General features: G+C 45.8%; 1 protein-coding gene across 1 annotated transcript in view; it reads right to left on the bottom strand.

Annotated features, from left to right (window-relative positions):
- TSPAN7 (tetraspanin 7) overlaps nt 1-20,252 on the bottom strand; it is an 84,266-nt gene extending 64,014 nt beyond the window's left edge. Inside the window, exon 1 of the mRNA XM_033051814.2 lies at nt 20,107-20,252. Coding sequence (XP_032907705.1) covers nt 20,107-20,187 — 81 coding nt within the window. The 5' untranslated portion in view covers nt 20,188-20,252. The remainder of the gene's footprint in view (nt 1-20,106) is intronic.
- Nucleotides 20,253-20,525: the final 273 nt, after the last annotated feature.

Genomic DNA, 20,525 nt, shown 5'->3' with positions numbered 1-20,525 from the left:
TTCTTTTAAGATCCACTTCTCACAGAAAACGATGAGTTTGCTCTACCAAAGGTAACTCGAAATCCAATCATCTTCACTACACAGAGAAATACAGGGGTGTCAAGTGAGAGAAAGGAATGGAGCCCCCTTGGAGAGAATCACAGCCACCGCTGAAATATTAATGAAGCTCTTTATTTGAGAGAGTCTAAAAAGGACTTTGAATAATGCATTGCAAGCAACGGTACATCAGCACTGGCTTTTTTATCCAAGAGGCAGCTGGCATTTTAAAAATAGACAACTTTCAACTTGATGGGGGTAGCTCACCAGCAGAGGAAATTATCCAGTAATGCACCATCATTTAAGAGAACAAAGCAGACAAACAAGCAGAGCACAAAGAAAGTTCATCAGTAAAAATGCTCTGAAGCAGTCCTCTTCTCTCAGCATAGACTTGCTCACCATAAGCTCAACTTCACTATTGTTGGGTGTCTCAACATATTCTGTCCCTTAATGTCACCAGAAAAGTCTCTTTAAGCTACTCCACAACTGGCATGGTCTGGCAAAGATCTAATGATTTGCACCTGAAACAAAAGAGATGCTCTGTCCCACACAGGCAGCCCAAGAATTTCTGCAACTTATATTTAAAAATAGGATTATTAGTGATACTGCCTTTTTAATTCAGTAGAAGAAAAGGAAGTGGGAGAAAATGGAATTTTGATAGGAATGGAAAGTAAGACCCTTGAAGGTTGCTCTCCTGCACAGCTGGCTAGCCATGCAGAACCCCTTGGCTTTAGGATTGCACTGCAGGCCCCAGCCCCACTGCACAAACACCTTCAGCACATGGAACAGACACACGGGGTGCAGCCACTGAAGTGCTTGGCTCGTTGGGGGTTCAGTGTTCACACTCATCAACAGCAATGTGACTGTTGGACAAGGATGTTGCTGTAGCTGGCTTTGTGATGAGTCCCCCAGAAGGTGACCTAAGTTCCTCCAGCCAGAGAAGCTTCCTAAGTATCCTTGCTGTGAACTCCTTTTTTCTACACAAAAAGCTTTAAAATACACAGGCATGTCCAAAGGTGTGGGGCTGGATTCAAGGCACAGGTGGCCTTGTAGTGACAATGTTCATAGCCAATGCCATTGGTACATTGATTTGTTGGTGAAAACACTGTGAATCTTGATGCCACCAAGTGGGACAACATTAGGAAGCTCTTTGGGAAAGGGACTGATAGGAGTTGTGCATCCACACAACTGGAATTTCCCTCCCTGCCCTCTGGGCCATGCTGCCTCCCCTCCCACCATCCCCTCTGGTTCTGCTGCAGACAAACCCACAGATAAAGGGGTTTTATGCCACAAGGACAAGCTGGAAAGAAGCACAGGGATGTCTTCTCCTACCCATTTCCCAGGGTTTTCTCTCCCAACACAACCCCTGAGATGTATCAATCTCACAAACTATCCTGCTCCCACACCATTTCCCCTTCTCCTCCCTCCACCAGAGTGGGGTCAGTGGGGCAGCAGCTCCTCACCCTGAGGCACAGGGAGCAAAGGGGGAGCAGAGAGGGCCATGAATGGCCCCACAGAGAAGCACCGAACCCAGTGATACAGAAGTGGAAAGCAAGGTGAACAGGGCCATAAAACAGAATGCCCTGCCAGCCTTATCTCCTCTTCCACCTTCCTGATTTATTCTGCCTAGCCACTTATTTTACTGGCCAACAATTACTGGTTGGTTGCCACAATTACCTGTTTCCCTTTGCCCACTCCATTAACTTCTGCCTTCCTTCTGCATGCATCCCCTTTCTCTCTTTCTGTTAGCACACCCTTTCTGCTTTGGCATCCTGGCCTGCACAACCAAATTCAGTCCCTTGTTGGGGTCCACACTTCACACAGCTGGAAACAGGCAGCCACCAGCACCAGCACCCACACTCACTCCTGGCAGGTGAAGCTGCCTGAAGGAAGAAAAGCCCTAAGGAAAGACAGGAATTCCTATCTATTTTTATGGCCTTAGAGAAACTCTGAAAATGGCATTAGGGGTTGAGGGGCAGGGATCCCTGATTTAGCCTTGCTCCCACCCTGCACTGGGGACAAGCAAAGGGCTGCTGCCCCACCAGAGCCACCTGGCAGGGACACCACAGCATTCCCTGCCTGCTGGGGGATCACACAGGAGCACACAAGGCAGCCCTGGCCTCGACTTGTTTGTTTTCAAAATGAGCTTTGCCTTGCCTGGGCACGGGGGGAGATGCTTGGATGCCACAAACAAACAGCAGGGTGTGAGCTGCACCCCAGGCAGCCTGCCCACACCAGCACCTCTGGGGAATACCTGGGTGCTGCTGCCAATAACCACACAGCCAGTGAGAGTCTGTGTGTGCACAGGGAGACTGTGCTGTCTGGGGGGTGAATGAGGTGTCAGGAGAGGCACCAGCACACACAGACATGTCAGGAGTGAAGCCCAGTTTGACACCTCTGTGTGTGCTGGTGCCTCATCTGATGCCATCCCCCTGCATCAGCACACACTGCACCAAGGTGTGTGCTCTTGCACCTCACTTCACACTTTTATTTTCCATTTTTTCACTTCTCCTCACTCCTTCCCCTCCCTTTTTAAATGCAATGCACCCTTTTTTTTCCCCCCTTCTTTTCCCTGCACACTGCTGAATGAAGGAAAAGCATCAAACCAACACCTGAAGGGCAGAGCAGGAGGGTGTTCAGGGTGTTCAGGGTGTGCAGGGTGTTCAGGGTGTGCAGGGTGTGCAGGCTGTGCAGGGTGTGCAGGCTGTGCAGGGTGTTCAGGGTGTGCAGGGTGTGCAGGGTGTGCAGGGTGTGCAGGGTGTTCAGGGTGTGCAGGGTGTTCAGGGTGTGCAGGGTGTGCAGGGTGTGCAGTGCTGCTCAGGGTGTTCAGGGTGTGCAGGGTGTGCAGGGTGTGCAGGGTGTGCAGGGTGTGCAGGGTGTTCAGGGTGTGCAGGGTGTTCAGGGTGTGCAGGGTGTGCAGGCTGTGCAGTGCTGCTCAGGGCACAGGCACTGATGAGGGCAGGGCAGTCATCCACAGAGCACACACAGTAAAAAACTGCAGCCTCACTGGGAGAGCATTAAAAATGCCAGATACAGCTGGCACAGGATGGATTTAGCGTGGTTGTGCTACTCAGCACTGCTATAAACCCTCCATGCCCCGAAGCAGAATCCCCTGCCACTGCAGTGCAGCTGCCCCCTCTCTTGTTTTAGCAGTTCCCAAGAGACAGAGCCCTCCCAGAACGCTGAACAAGGACAAAAGCAAAGGGAAAACAGCCTGCAAATGAGGGCTTGGATCCCCAGACTGTACCACAGCCTGAAAGTCCCAGCATCTGGACTTCTGACAAGCTAGGCAGAATTTCAAATAGAGGGAGACCTCAAAGGGGAAGGCAAGTTTTTCTAAACTAACCCAAAAACATGTGGTAAACCTTTAAACTGGGGGGTGGAGAAGAGGAATAACAACAAGAGAGAGATGATTTCATCAGTTTTTTAAATAAAGGAAAAGGGGAAGTGCAAGAGCACACAGTGTTTAGGATGAGGCATTCCCTCTGGAGCAGGTCATAAAACCAGAGGGAACCTGCTGGTTAGCCAAAGAGAATTATTAAAAATGGGATAACTGTTTCTGCTAGAAGCATCAGAAGAAGAGTGAACTCTGAACTTTGGGATTATGTCCAGGATGTTAAATATTGCTCCTGTTGTTACTATTTGGGTTAGAGATATACAGAAATACATTTTATCATTAAATGTTTCGAGACAAACTGTTCACCATTTGTTCTTCTACTCCTAAAAAGTGCCTCAAAAGTGCAGCCCAGGTGTGCTGTAGAAACACTGGCAGGTCTGTCAGGAGCAAAGACACAGAAAACTTCAGTAGTGTGATACTTGTGAGCAACTTTGTCCCTTCATAAGGAGAGTTTCAAAACAAACAGCGCTGGAGTTTTTCTTTATTCAAATATCAACATCATCAGGTTGAGTTACCTGAATTCTTCCAACTTTTCTATATGAATCATCTTTCACATACTGTTTGCTGTAACAGAAAGCACAGTAAAATGTTCTGTCCCTACAGGCCTCCTCACTTTCTCTGACCAATCTGAAATATGTAACGTGAAAATCCACATCTTCCTACAACAGGAACCAAGTACAAACACTCATATTTTAAAGTCATTCTGTTTTCTTACCAGTTTCAAAGTCAGGTAAAAAATTCATGGTTCATTGTAACAGTGAGCCAGAGACAAGGCCAGCGAAGGACAGTGTGATGGCAAGGATATTGTCCTTCCTAAGGAGGTAATGAACTCCCTTTTCCTCTAGCAGTGCCTGCCAATCCCATGCAAAAGGAACCTGCCAATTTCCATCTGTCTGCAAGACTGATTTATGAGGTCAAAGTATTATGATAAAGATCTTTTTGCCTGTTGACTTGTGATATACACACAGATCTTTGAAAAGGAGAGAAAGGTTCCCCATTTAGAGTCTGGTGTGAAGTTTTGGGAGGAAGGTGGTAGTCAACTTTGGAATCTGTGGAAGTTCTACAGCCCTTACATCATTCTTAGGTAACTTGTCATGTCCATCAAGAAGAAATTTTAGATACAGCAACCTGTGTATGAGCAGTAGCCAAACTAGTCTATGGATTAGTAGGGGAAAAAACTTCCTCACCATCCAGCTCCTGATCTCCCCCCTGGAACCAGGGGGAAAGAGCAGGTTCCTCCTCTATACAGAGACCTGACCTGGACCAAAGCCATTTTTTAGTGGCTTTCCACCCCCTCCTTTCTCATCAAGCCACTAACAAATTAATGAGCTATTTCTCAAGAACAGAGCTTAAGGGAGGGAAGTGCAAGGGAGAGTTTTCATTAAATACTTTGATCCCTTCAGCAGCTTATGTACAAAAGCAGGTGCTCCCTCCTCTGCTGTTCTCCATGGGACTACAGAGCTAACAGGGAACAGGAGAACCAGGGAATACCCAGCTGCCACCTCCATCAAGGCTAAATGCATTTATTTGACTGTTCTGTATTCCCTGTCCCCTGGACAAATTGGGGATAAAATTATCTTCCCATCCCTTGAATGACCAGCAATGTGTTTCTAGTCCTGTCTCCACACACAAGGCTGTTGGTGAAAAAGCTTTTAAGTGAATGCAGGATCTGGCTTTATCCTCGACCCAAGCAAGTTTGTGTACATGGGCCAGGGGGAGAGGAGGAATTTTCACCACCTTGCTTGGTTTCCTCCTCTCTCCCAGGGCATTTTAGAGGCATTTCTCATGGATTTTTTCCCGACACACTGCCAACATTTTCTGCTTATGCCGAAAAGACACACATCAAGACAGCAGGAACCATGGGCAACACAGTGATGTAGCACCAGGAAAGTGCAAAATTCATAAGGCAAGAGACAAAGAGATCTGTGAGACAAATCCTTCCAGGCCAGGCTGCCAAGAAGGATCTTCCCCTGTCCAGCTGCCCAAGGGCAAGGGCAATATGCTGACAGAATTGCTTTAGGTTATCTTCCTAAGATCTTCCACATCATTCTCTGAGCAGCTGTAATGTGTTTTACCTACTACAGGTGAGAATAGAAGCCACAGGGTGGTGAGGCACTGGAAGAGTTTGCCCAAAGAAACTGTGGCTGCCCAGTCCTGGAAGAGTTCAAGGCCAGGCTGGGTGAGGTTTTGAGCAACCTGGTCTAGCGGGTGACATCCCTCTCCTTGGTGGGGGATTGGAACCAGAGGATCTTTCAGGTTCCTTCCAATCCAAACCATTCTGTGATTCCATGACTGCATGATCCCAGGACTGACACAAGCTCTAGCTGCCCTACACAAAGCAGGGACTGCTTAGCCTCTGTCTATGCAGGGGAAGGAAAGTTATTTAAATGTCAGAACCAAATGAAATGCTATCTTCTAAACTGAAGGCTTCTAGGACAGAAACAACAACAAAAAGAAAAAAAAGCAAGCCAAAACAAACAAACAATAAAAACAAAATAAAAAAAACCAAAAAACCCAAAACAAACAAAAAACAACAACAAAAAAACCCCCCAAAAGAATGAATTTCCCGTGATTGTATGATAATGAATTTTTCAGTAAGAAGTTTCTCACATTTTTATTCATGTTATGTTTTAGTGTGAAGAGAAGACAGGTACCAATACAGACTATAAGAGTGCTCTGAAAGGCCTCATGTGCCAAATCTTAATCACATGGCCATGTCTAGGATCTCTTGGCCTTCTACTGTTGGCACCTGGACAAACATCCAATATAATACAGTACACAAAGCCAAGGTGGCTGTGGCTAAACCCTGGCTACTCAGACAGAATCAAAGTTTGGCCTCCACAGACTGTGTTTAAGATCACAGCTTTCTTCATTCATGCTTTTTCCCTGCCCCCTTGGAGATGTGCCCACTGCTGCAGATGAAAACCAGGTCAAAGCATAGGGGATGCTGCCAGCCCAGCAGGAGGAAGAAACTTCCCCAGAACACGAGTTCTGCAAGGCAGCCACTTTCTGACATATCCCCTCTCCTCTCTGGCCTTTTGCCTATTGTGATACCCAAGTATTTTAGTGCCAGAGCAAGCTAGAGGGGAAAACACTGGTTAAACTATCTATGATTAATTCTGGTTTTCTTCCTTCAGTTTTGCTCTAGTTACTCCATTTTCAGGCCATCCTGTGGTAGAACACACATGGAAACAAGATTGTATCATGGACCTGGCTGCTCTCTTCTGTGTATTTTCACAGAGTGCTTTGGATTACAGGATAAGCAAAAAAAAAAAAAAAAAAAAAAAAAAAAGGTATAATTTCAATATTATTGATCTAGCCCAACATGAACTTGATTTTCACATATGCCAAGACTTGGAATAGAGAGTGTCAAAATTCAGGTCTCTGCAATTCCAGTGCCAGCTGTGCTTCCTCCTGGGGAGCATTCATGATGCAATCCAAAACACATATGTAGATATCACTGGCTCCTACCCCTGTGATCCTTCCTGTCCTCACTAGCATGGGCCATCTGTTACTGCTTAGCAGGCAGCCCCACTAGACATTTGATTGGTACGACTTGCATGAAAAGTATGAAATAAACTGCCAGGAAAAATGGCATTAAGAAGTCTTTCCTAAGCAATTTGCCATTTGAAAAGTGTAATTTAAACTGCACCACATAAGGTGATAAAAGAAAACAAAGCATGAACTACGCCACAGAGCAATCTCTGTCCCTACATGATACCCACTCAGGGGGAAGGAGAAGTGGGAAACAGAAATCATGCTGTGGCTAACCTGAAAATTCTCTCTGCCTAAAAGCAGCATGGTCCAGGAAAGCCAGAGAAATTAATTACCTTCTGCTGAGTCCCTGCTGAGCCCTTTGCCCTCTTGTTCACCAAGCCATAGGAGAGGATAAGAACAAAACACTGACTGCTCTAAGCCATTCTGCTCTGCTCTCAGCCTGACCAGCTGGGCAATAGCCATTACAGGGGATTTCAGAACTGCAAGGCCATCAGAAGAAACCAGCCTGTCATTCACCCACTCAGATCCAAGATGCACACTAGGGTGAATGATCACATCTTTCCATGAGCTGTCACCGCCCACACTCACCAAACACCAAAATACACCTTAATCCAGGCTAGTGGAAAGCCTTAATTTAACTCTGACACAAAACCAAGAGCAGCCAGCATTCATTTCTCCCAGAAGGGTCTCACTGAGGTGTGGGAGAAAGCACAAGCTACAAAATAGGCTCTCAGCATGAACAATCTCCCTTCTATGCGAAGAAATCCCCAAATTAAAAGTTTCCTCCAAGCACTAAGTTACCTGATATCCTTTTCCTTGTAACATGTTGTAGCCATAAATGACAGCTTGGGCAGCCCCCACTGTCCTTCCCAGCACAGCCTCTGCCCCAGCAGGTGCTGGTGCTCTCTTCCTGTGCTAAAACAGTCCTGAGAGCTGTATCCTCACACAGAGCGCTCTTTTTAGCTGCCTGATTTCAATTTATCAAACAAAACTGCCAATAACTCTTTGCAGCTGTCATAATATTCACTGCATGAGCAAACTAGAGAGAAACCCTTCTGGAGCTAGAAGTCAGTCCAGTTCCTAGAAGCACTTGACAATCCCACTCACAAATCCTGGCAGAATCCTCAAATGACAAAATTCTGCACACTGGTCTTTAACCAGAACTCCACATTAGCAAAACCTTCCTCTGTGTCTTCATGTCTGCAGCAGGGTAAGAGTAAGCCAGCCACCTTATTCTGGAGGTCACCACCTAAACCTGATCCTGCTTGCCACACGTGGAACATACCACGGAGATAACAGATCGCTGGCACTCAGCACAAAGAGGATGAGGACGTTCCTAAGCAGGTACACCAAGTCTCCTCTCCTTGGGGAAGTGTGCCAACATGCCTGTGCCCCAGTCAAATCATCTTCCAAAATAAAGGTGGATATCCATCTACAGAAAACTTATTCCCTGTATGACAGGATTTTTTTCCCCCCACAACAGGGCTTGCCTGATCTGTGAAGCCAGGAAAGTTGTGTGGATCATTCCCAGCTGTGGAATCCCACTCACCTTGGGGCTTGCTCTCATGCACCAGCAGCTCCACTCCCTCTCCCGGGATACTGGGCAGCCTGAAAGCTTTTTTCAGAGCATTGTCTGTGCAGCTTCAGAATAAAGAAGCATCATGATGTATCAACTTCATAGCTCAGATTCAGCTGCTCCATCTTAATCTTAATTGTCTTCACAAGCAGTATTCATTAAACTTCTCAGAAGCATTCCCATACTCTACAAGCAACCTCAGGTAATCCTAATTTTTATTTCAGCTTGCTACTCCTGCAATTGGAGTAAGATGTCAAAGTGAATGCTGCAACATAATAATTATTACAGTTAGGGACTTAAAATAACTAACCCACAGCTGTGCCACATCTTAGACATATTGCCTGACTTGCATCAGTGCCTCTGTCTTATCAATTGGACATGCCAACTATTATTTTTTAAGGACTACCACTGGTAAATTAATCCAAAGCTTTAGTGTTGCCATAAGTAATTACACAATGCTTCTTAAGAACAGAGAAAATATAACATACAGCTATCGATGTTGTAAAAAAATCCCATTTTATCAACATACAGGGTACATCCAGGGTCTGTTTTTTCCTGAATTTAATCCACTCTGCCATGCCCTCTGATGCCAGCCATAACAGCCAGCATTTATTCTTCCACCAGCTGACTCGTGGGGTCTCACACTGCACCATCTCATCAACACAGAGATAAGTTTTTTGCTCTTGCATTCTTTTAGTTTAGGCTTTGTTTTCATACAAGCTGCAAAATTTTAAACACAATGTTACCTCTTTTGGGGTCCATCTAAGCTTCATTGGGACCACCACACCAGCGGATCGCATATCTTCTTGTAAAATGATGTAAAAAATGCTGCAAAATCACGGGGTAACCAAAGCAAGTCTAGAGACCAGAGGCAGAATTTAACTTGACAGAGGGAGGAAAGTTTATCCTGTTGAGATATCCAGCACACAAATGAGTGATAAACCCTCCCAACCACATGTCCACAGGAATTCTGTGGAATCCAAGCCAGAGTAACTGTCTGTTCCACTCAACATGAATATTAAGCACAGGTGAGTTTCAAAAACCATTGCCTGACTGCATAAGACAGTTTGGTCATGTTTATTTCCCACTGAATTTAAGGAGAGCAAGATGATGTTGAAAGACATTTTACACCTTTCATATGGACCAAGCTGAGTCCACCCACATGTGCTCATCAATCAGAGCTGATGTGATTCTTCTTGAAATGTCTTTTTATTTCATATTCTTTTGCTTACCAGTATTGCATATCATATGATGTAGAGCAAATATGTTTTCAAAATGGGAATTTTTGTGCCCTACAGACTTGGGCTTGGGGCACAACTGATAAACTGATTAATGGTACTAGGGGAAAAACTGGGTAATTTTCTGCTCCTCCCTGATGAGGTGGCTCTTGTTTCATTAACAACTTGATTGATTGCCTAAGAGCTAAGACTTAGCATGGAATTCTTCTCTATATCCTTCAGATTTAGAGGTCTGAAATCTCAAATATTTTTCATATTCAATAATGCTGGAAAAAAAAAGGAATTAATTTTTGGTCCAACACCTGGTATGACACCGGAAATTAAGTGAAATTGAGAGAAGAAATCAACTAAGTGGTTGTGGTTCAGTTATATTCTTTATCATTTGGGGATTGCATTGCTCGAGGAAACAACCAAGCTCCTTGCTTTGATACTGGATATTCTTCATGGCATAGGGATTAATCCTGTCTGGACTCCCAGCAATCTGAGGTCAGTGAGCAGGAGGGAAGGGAACACATTAAATCTGATACTTCTGTTAAAAAACAGCTATGGTGCAGCATGCTGAGCTTTCTGTACAACAGGAACCAGGTTTGTTTTGTGTTGAGGAGTATTACATACATATCATGCCAGCTCACAGAACCTGAGGCAACTTTTCCGTATCATTCTGATCAATTCCATGAGATGAAAATTCTGTCTACCACAGCCATGCCTATTTTGAGTACAACCATCTTGTCACAAAGCAACTAGCTGTTGCTTACAAAACACAAAAGTCCTGGGAGTGGGAGGTTTTATTTTTGTTGCTGGTTTCGGTTGAAAATTACACAAGTGCTGGATGAAATGCTGTTTATTACCACCCTGGCTGGTCCAGCACATCTCCTGCAGTTTGTAATTTCACTGGCTGGTGAGCACAGAAGGAGACCCCAGCCCACAGCTGCCTGGCAGTGCTCTCCTGCTGGCCAGGAGGCTGCTGGCTGTCCCCTGCTGTGGCAGGGACCACCTTGGATGGGACAAGGACCAGTGGCCCTGTCTTGCAGGTCTCTGTGGTGAGAATGCCAATAAACACAGCTGGGGGTGGGTGAAGTCAGTGCTGAGCAGGGCACTGAGCTGCCCTTTCCATGCTGGGAGGATGCCCAGTGAAAACATCACTTGGAGGCTGGAGAGCAATAGGGAAAGGTTTAAAAAGGAGTGGCTTTTTTCCCATAAGGAACTATTTATCTACAAGGCCAGGGGCAAAACCAGCAGCTGCCCCATCCTGCCAGTGAGAGTTTTGCACAAGTGCTCTGGAAGCTGCACAGACACCCTGCACATATTCAGAAAATGCAGCAAGGTCATGCTGCCTCCTAGAAAGGCTGTTTTCTGTCCCAGTCCTACCTGCCATGACAGAAATAAACCTGTAAGGTTGTCTCTGTGAACTACATTTTTTTTTCTTTTTAAATGGTGTGACCTTCTGTTGGAAAATCCTGATTCAATCCCTTTGCATCAGCTCCTGTTTTATGAGAACAAGAAGCAAGGAATATAGTGAGGGTTGGCTTGTATGTTCCAGGAAATAATAGGAAAACATTCCTTAAAGTCAGCTCTCCAACATCTTGAGGTCCTGGTTCTTTCTCCAGGAGGTTTTAGATCACACTTGCATAGAATAAAACCAAAACCCTGAAGACTGCAGGTGATGCACAGATGGCCTACAGGTTATTCTGGGACAAGAGAGATCAGTTTAAGCCTCTAGATTATCTGAGCCACACAATTTAACTTAGCAGTTTTCCTGAAGTATACTGGAAAGAGGAACTCAGTTCCAGGTAACACTCAACATTTACAAGCAATTGCATGGTGGATCAGCTTTAATTGACTCAAAGATTCCGCTACACAAAAAAAAAAAAAAAAAAAAAAAGCTCTAGCACAGCATCAGTGATCTGAAAACAGAGGAAATTTGAAAAAAACAAAATCTCAAAAACATGCAATAATATCAGCTGCTGGTTTCCTCTAAGACATTATTTTGCAGGTAAATTGAATCATGCTCTGCCTCCAATCAGTGCACACCACAGAGCAATAAATGCTACATCCAGCACAGGGCAGCTGCAGCAGTGAAAATGAGCCCAGCCATGAGATAGAGCCATCAGGGACAGCATCAAGGCACTGAGGTAACCCACCTGTATTTGTTTCCTTTCTTTGTTTTCAAAGGGAAACAGACATGCACTTAATTATGTTCCCATTCCAAGCCTAATTAGAGCCAGTCAGATGTTAAGTACTACTGAAGTGAAACAGGAGGATTGAGTTTCTACCCATTCTTCTGTTAATGCATACCTGGAAAGTGTCTTCTATCTTAACCTGTTTTTCCAAGAATCAAAAGCACAACTTGTGTGACACATTTCTGGTGTGTTGACTGTCTTCTGATTCAGTGGTGGCCACAGCAAGTTGTAATAAAAATGCTTTGGGCAGGAAACTATTAGAAAAGACAATAAAAATCATGGGTAGTCCATTGAAGGAAACGTGCAGCAGTGCTCCATCTCAAATAGCTTTTGGAATTGACTTGGACGTGTTTCCATAATCTGTTTACAATGTCCTCCACCTTTTCTTTGGTTGAGGTCACAGCAGAGTATCTGGACAGTCAAGCAAGCTGCACACTGCTCTGCATCTCTGTATTATCTTCAGTCATGGACAAAAATCCCAGTGCAGTGCACATCCCTGCAGGCTGCATGGCCTGCAGACCCAGTCCCCATCTCTGCCACAGACCCTCACCTGTGCCTGGCTCCAAGCCCCAGACACAGCCTGGAAGCCCTGGCACTGCCCAACGGGAATTTCAGTACTACCTGGCATATTCAGGAAATTCTCATTTCTTTGAAAACTTCATTTTTTTTTAAGAATTCCCAAATCACTACATTTTTATTGCTGAGAAGACTACCTCCATCAAAAAATGTCAGGTTTTGATATAGTTCCCATTTACTTTTAGAAACATACAAAATGAGCAGTTTTTCATATTCTTTTGCCAAAAAATGCTAAAAGGAATTCTCCAAACACTTCAAAGTTGCTTCCAGATGGGGGCTAACCCATGAGAAACTCCATCCAAATGACATTTTTAAAACTTATCAAATGACTAAGCCAGCCTGGCCCAGCTGAATCTTCAGTTGCAGGAGATGTGCTCAGGTCCTTGCAGTAAGAGTTTCTCGTGTGCTGAGTTGCAGACATGCTTTGCTGGTGGCATTCAGTGCAATTTGCTGCTCCTGTGCACTGCGTTCTCTGAAGCAGTGCCTGTAATGCAGGCAGGAACAAGATCCTGAGGAATTTGACAGCTTCACTGGTAGCTCCAGTCCTGTGGCAGCAGCAGGTCTGAGCTGATATTTCTGCTCAGAGGCATTAAGGCACTGAGTGGTTATGTGGGTCAGATACCAGGGGCTTCCTTCTCTTCCCAGTTTTAGGGAAAAGTAAGTGCTCCTCTTCCTGTGAGATTTACAGGATTTCACTCCCTCTTCTGACTTCACTGCAGCACCTTTTAAGCATGCCAGCCTTTTCCTTAGGTCTGCTCCCACAATCCAGAGGCTTCTGCAGATTAAGTCCATCACGTCATTATTCACCCCATCACATTCTCCTAGCAATTAAACTCTTAAACAAGACCCTTTGTGAATATAAAACAAAAAAATAACATTTCTGTTTGATCCATCCAAATCCACATTCAGCCCAAATCAAACCCAACCTTTCCTCAAAGCTCTCAGCAAATATCTCCCAATAATAAATGATGGCAAGACAAAATTTCAACCTTCTGCTCAGCCCAGGCTGCTGTGAATGTGATGAATCCTGCCTGGCTTTTGGGAGAGGTTGATGCTTTTGCTAGTGACCAGCCACCAATTGAACTCAGCACAGCAATTCAGGGAGATGGGAAAAGCAAGAAACAGAGAGGGAAGGGGGGCTGCTTGTTTCTTTTAAAGATTTTAATACAGTCCCCAGAAAGTCAGAGATGAAAAAAGCACATCTGGAAAACATCTTGCAAAACACCATGTGGAAATTACAGCAAGATTAGTATTAACAACATTAACTTCCACTCTTTTATTACAGCTCCTAAAAACCCTGTGTCCTCCTCCCAGAGCTCAAAGAACCAGTTCAGCTATGCAGTAATGATAATCCAGTCAGACACAAGTGTGCCATGCTTCAGTGCAAGGGAAATTCAAATGCTTCCCTCTCCTAACCCAGCACTGTAATAGAGACAGAACATCTCAACCATCTGCCCACCACTGTGAGAGAGAGCTAAGATGGAAAGAAGCCTGCTCTGCCCATGTGAAGGATCTCTTCTCTGAGAGATTATTAAATGCTAATTAATAGAAATGAGCCTGAAGAAGTAACACTGTGCAAATAAAAATGGCCGTAAAATATCTGTCATCTGCTCCCCCACTTCTGGAGTCCTGCATTTTATTCTAAATATTTAGTTGCCAAGGTTTGCAAGGCACTGGGATCAACAGAGCTGCAAAGTGCAAATTTGGTGGCTGCAGAACAGACTCAGCACTACAGCAAAGCCAGCTTCTCTGTAACAAGCATCACTGGGCTTAAACAGCATGTGAAAGATTGAAGGAGAGGTTTCTGCAAGCTCACATGCACAAAGAGCCTTTCTAGATATTCATCTATTAACTCACTGGCACGTAAATTTGTAGGACAGTCGCAACAACAGGAGAAATGATGATAAGAATCCAGAGATGGAGACAACTAACGGTACCAGGTAACCTAATTTCCCTCCCTGACAGCACAGGGAATTGATAAATAGTCACAGAATCAGAGATAAAATCAGATTATTGGATCCATTTTAAATTCCCTTGGTTTACCTACGATAATTGCCTCCGTTTCCTTGACAAGCAAGGCTGGAATGAACCAGCATGCAAGGACTCTACTGCTGTTTTCATGGAAAAGTGCTAACAAGACTCCCCAGCACCTTTCCCTAGAATTTATATTTACCCTGCTTAGCCACACAACAGGTTGCTCAGAGCAGGAGGGAATGCTGAACAACCAAATGTTTACTACACATACACGGCACTCCCCACAGCCTCACCCCCCTCCTGGGACAAACAAGGGCTCCTGGCACTGCTTGGTTATGAATGCATCCCATGCCTTCCCAAACAGAACTGAAACAACTTCCAAGCCACTCCCTATCTCCCTTCACCGGGGCAGGCTGACCCATTAATAAGGAAATGTCACCATGCTCAAACTCCTGGTACAAACTCCAAGGTCGAGGGGTTGAGATGCAAGCACAGCTCCACAAACAGAAAACAAGGAGCATTTAGCCTACGGCAAAGTCAATTATTCCATTAAATGAGGTGTAAAATGCTAATTTGTACCAAAACCACACAATTTTCACAATGTGGCAATCCCAGTCAAAACCCCACTAAATTAAGCCAAGCTGGGTACACATCCCAAGAAGAAACTTAGAAAGCTGACTCTGGAGTTATGGTTTCAAACACCATTTTTTTTTTTAATCCAGTTATTTATTTAGCCAACAGAATTCACCTTAGGCTATGCTTACCATAAAACACCATTATCTTTAATCTTTCATGTATATCATTATGAGAACAGAACAGGAAACAACTGACTTAAGGAGGCAACTGCATGAGGTTTGTGCCTGACCAAAGGAGCACTTAAAATCTGCAATGATGGGGGGTTACTGTGCATTTCTGAGAGTTTGGGTTTTTCACTCATATGTAGTTACCTGTATTTCAGGTGACTACATATGAATAATAATATTTCCTTCTAAAAGTATAGCAATGTTGACTTTGCAATCAAATGGAACCACCAAGAGATTGAGCAATCTAAGCCACATGGGAAAGCTAAAAATTTCCCTAAATATTTCCTTTAAAACCATCTGCTAACATATATTTTAAAAGAATTAAAAGAAAAGAAACACAGGCATGGTAAGAGGTATTAAAAAGACCAGAAACATGCAGGAACCAATGCAGAAGCACTGGAAAGAATATTTGGGGAGAAAACCAGTTATTTTAGCAATCCAGCTGGACATTTACAGGGGAGATGACTAATGCCACTAGTAACTCAAAGGGACAAGAAAATTTAATCCCACATTATAATGCACAGCTCAGATGGCTGCATTTGAGGATGGGTCAGGAGTAGAGCCATAAATCTGTGCTCCAGAGCAGGCTGCCACACTCACTTTTGTCTTGGCCATTTCCTGGAAAACAGCTTTGTGAGCCCCTGGAATGGTGGAGGAATTCCCCCTCCACCCCCTGCCACAGCAGGAGCTGCCTGTCCCAACAGCAGAGCCACTCCCAGCACCCACAGGTGAACTTTTGGGGGAATTCTGAGACGATGGAAATGGGGGGAGGCACTTCAAAGCGCTCCCCAAGACTTTCCACACCTCCCATGCCAGCAGGGCGCTGAGCCCATCACCCTTCATGGGGCCATCTCCAGAGCCCCTGCCCTCCACACCAGTGACACCACATTGCCAGAGGAACTGGCTGAAAGAAGAGGAACCATATGAAAACATGCAATTTCAACCTTTTATAAAATCACAGCCCTGGTGTGTCCTCACAGCCAAGCAACACTTACCTGCCCCACCACTCTCCTGCCACCTGCTGACTTTCAAGGGCTCACACCAACATGCACAGGTCTATTTTCAAAGCAATAAAAACTCATAAAACCAAACTACCACTGACTATGTGTACCCACCTTAGCTCTGATTTTGTCACACAGCCAAAGACACGCAAAGTTCTAAGAACCTGATGCAGTCCCCAAAAATTTTGGAAGATGCTTTTCAGATCAGTGTCCATCTTGGAATGTTATCTAAATGGAAACCTGACTTACAAGCTTTCATTACATTAACTGACAGCAGAAACCCCAGTTCCAGCAGGACAGCACACACAGAGCTCTCATTTGAGTGCCAAGTGTCTCACAGGGCCCAGGATCAATAATCACTTTGCTACGGTGCCTATTTGGGGCACCAGCAAGCTTTGCATGGAAGGCAAAACCCATTTTCCTCAGCCATATAACTTTAAGGACAAGTGCATGCAGCCTTAAAGCTCCCTCCCAAAACACACTGAGGCAGGCAGTTAATTTGGAAACAAAATATATTTAGAAGGCTATAGTGAAATATTAATTATACACATGTTTTAAGACCAAAGGTTATTTAAGTACTAGAGAAGTACAAGGTACTGAGGGGTGCTTCAAGGTTTCTCTCTCCTATTAAAAATTCACTTAGAATTCTAATCCAAAATTCTTCTTCTCTTAAAAACAAGACAGGCTGTATCTCGGATTTCTATGCAAGCAATTTATGATACCCAAAAGGAAAAAATAAAAATAGCTAGCAGCCAAGCAGAGCTTTTATCACCTTTTTTAATCTACTAGTTCCAAGCCAGATGCATTCAGTACAGAATTCTGATTAGGAAAAAAATGGCTGTTGAATTTTTATTGCTACATCCCTTAAGGACCAAAAGCGGTAACCTTAGGCATTTAATGTGTTCTATGAATAACAATACATATGAGCACACAAAAAGCTTGTTATCTCTGTTTATGGAATTTTTTTGCCATGTTGATACATTTACAGAAAGAAGTTGGGAAGTATGGTGAGGGGGAGGAGAGGAAGCTATCAAAATAACAAGTTACATTAAACAAAACCCATTTGGAAAGGAATAAGCTATGCAGTATGAAATTTGAATGAACTGTGTCTCCTCATTACAGTCCTACAGCTCCCATGAAACCTGTGCAGCCTCATTTACTGCGTGAGCTAAAAGCCTTCACCTATATACATCTGTCCCACAGACATAAATGCAATTCATATTTAACCCTGACAAAAAATCACTTGTTGGGGGAACATGCTGCATACACAGATTTTCTTATTTCATAAACAATGTGAAACACACAGAAGTCCTTCATGATGGTTCAGAACAGCTCACTGGGTGCTAAGAAGCTTCTTCTTAGGGTTGCCACCACAAACCACCCTGCCACAGGACGAGTTTCTGCCCTGTCTTGTATTGCAGCTCCATTCCCATGGCTAGAAAAAAACCCACACAAACTGCAGCTAAGCAACACAGAGCTTTCTCCTTCAGAAATCAGCTTACAACCTCTCCAAAAAATGTGGGAAAGCCGTCAGAATAAAAATTTACAAACCAGCCATTTGTGGCGCTGGCACGGTTTCCTTCTGGTATTTAGATCGGTCCAAGAAATAAATTTTTTTAATGGTTCCTCCAATAGGATCCTTCCCATATTTTCAGCTCTGAGAATTCACAAGGACTCAAGTTGAGTTACACAGACTGTGGAACCAGCAGCCTCTAAGAGTACAAAAATCACCCCAGAAAATTAACATACAGCCAGAGCACACCTTGTTTTTGCTCTCCTCATCGATATAACTGCATCCTGCTCCAATGTATCCTAAATTGATTCAGAGCCCAGAAAGGTGACAAAAATGTGAATTAGTTTTTGCTCTTCCTTTTAGCACAGAAGAACTGATAAAGACTTAGGATCTGCTGTCAAATGCTCTGGACCTTTACCAAATCCTTTGCTGTCTTCTCCCACTGAGACCTGCCTAGGTGTCCCTAGGCTGGTGCCTTGATGAGCCAGATGCAACAGCAAGCGTGATTGTTCATTCCCCTTTGATCATGGCTGCAGGATTCTGTGCCCATCCACTGATCTCCTCCTTCTCCAGGCTCAAGGAAGAGGACAAACAGAGACTCTGGCAGTCAAATGTTAAGTAACTGGAAGAGTGGGCCATGCCCTTGGAGAAGCTCAGAGCACACAGGAGCCTGACCCACAGTTCAGAGGAAAAGAATTTGCAGCAGAGCATCCCACCAGCACGGCCGTGCTGCCGGAGCCCAAAGCAGAGCTCAGCTGTGTTATTTATTCACCCTACGAGGTCCCAGCTGTCAACCTGGCCTGGCAGCGTGACAGCCTACGGCACAAATGCCCTCAGCCAGCTGCTTGGCTCAGTGCACAATTCTCCCTTTTAAAATGAGATTAGCGTTGGTGAAATGTGCTAGCTCAACGGGCATGCTGATCTAAGTCCTCTGTTTACTCGGGCTACGGCAGATACAACGATCGCTTAAAAAAAGATACAATTTTAAAAGATGCCATGAATTCGCCTGAGCTCCCGCAGTTGCTCACTCGTCACAGGATGAAGAGGGGTTTCTTACAGATCCACTAGGAACCAGCACGGCAAAGGATGAATCTTGAAACTGTGGTAAGTGTATAAACTTAGCCTCCTACCTCCTTGTGACTACTGTGAAGGATCTACTTGCCAACAAAAAATCCAACAGATGATTCCGGCTTCCTATCCGTTTCAGTCATCAGACACATCTGCTGCCACCAAAATTATTTTTAAAAAAAGGGGGGGGGATATGTTAAATATCGAGGGGATACGAGGGGGCCAAAAACACCAAGGTACTGCCCTAAGTAAGGATAAGCAAAATGTGTTTTGGTTATGCTAAAAAAAAAAAAAAAAAAAAAAAGCCTGTGAAGTTAAAGTTGAAACAGTTGAAGTCCTACGTTCACTGTAAGGATGTCAAACGTTATTGCCATGAATAAGCAATTCTTTGTTTAGAACGCCTCTTTAAGCAGAAAGATGAAGACTCGAGTGTTTCACAGACACTTTCCCCAGCACAAAGCCACCGAACCGAGGGAGCACAACCATCTCCCCGGGCTGGAAGCGGCGGACGCGCGGTGTCGGTGCTGCGAGAGGCACACGGCGGGGCCATTACCGAGCGCTGTCACCGTGCGCTGTCACCGAGCTCTGTCACCGTGCGCTGTCACCGTGTGCCATTCCAAGGGCTGAACCTGCCGATCGCCGCCGCGATACGCGGCTCCCGCCGGGGATCTGCTGACTAACAGGCCGGGGCGCTGCGAAAACCTCCAGCCCCCGGGCTCGCCTGGAAAACACGGCCGGGCTGCCCGGCAGGCAATCGCGGCGACTCAATTAATGCATCTGGGTCAGGAGAATGGTTTGCGGGAGCCCGAGCCCGGTTACGAAACGCGGGCAGCGCGGCCGGGTGATTGCAGCCCCGCAGGTAGCGGGGCTCGGTGACATCCCCTGCACTGGGGGACGGGCAGGGGACACGGTCCGGCCGGGGGGACGGACAGGCTCGGGGGACACCCCGCAACTTTCCCCGCGGGGGCTCGGGGGGATGTGCTCGTCGCGCCGGGAGGCAAAACCCATCATTTTTTATATGTGTGTGTATATGTGTGTGAGCTCATATATGTGTGTGTGCCTGCAGATCCATATTCCGGCCGACCTGCCCCGTCCCCGCTCGCCCGGCGGTGCCAGCCCGCGGTGCCCCCCGCCCCGGGCAGGGCAGGGCAGCGGGTCCGGGGGTGCCGGGGGTACCGGGGGTACCGGGGGTACCGGGGGTGCCCAGCGCTCCCCGTATGCCCGAGCCGCGCCGCGCCGCACTCACCCAGAACACGAAGGAGTAGATGATGAGGAGGGTTTTCAGACACGTTATCACGGGTTTGGTCTCCATTCTCCTCGATGCCATAATACTGAGATCCCGGCTGCAGGCTGGGCGCGGGAGGAGGCGGAGGAGGAGGGAGGGAAGGGGGAGGGAGAAGGGAGCGGGGGGGGCGGAGGGAGGTGAGCTCAGCGCCCGGCCGGGCTCACCGCGCCTCCTGCCGCCGCTGCTGCCGCTGCTGCTGCCCGGGGACCCCCGCCCAGGGCACGGCACCGGGCCCGAGCAGCACCTGCAGGGTCACATTTACTGGAATATCTCGGGGAGGGGAGGTTCTGACAGATGAGATGAAAGACACCCTCTGTTCTAGGGAAGGCTTTGCTTGGGCTGCCCGGGGGCTTGGGGATGGAGGCGCTGCACGGTCGGAG

This window comes from Catharus ustulatus, chromosome 2, assembly GCF_009819885.2.
Source record: "Catharus ustulatus isolate bCatUst1 chromosome 2, bCatUst1.pri.v2, whole genome shotgun sequence".
In the NCBI taxonomy this organism is placed as follows: Eukaryota; Metazoa; Chordata; class Aves; order Passeriformes; family Turdidae; genus Catharus; species Catharus ustulatus.
Note: the sequence above shows the minus strand (reverse complement) of the source record. Positions and strands in the feature narration are given on the sequence as shown.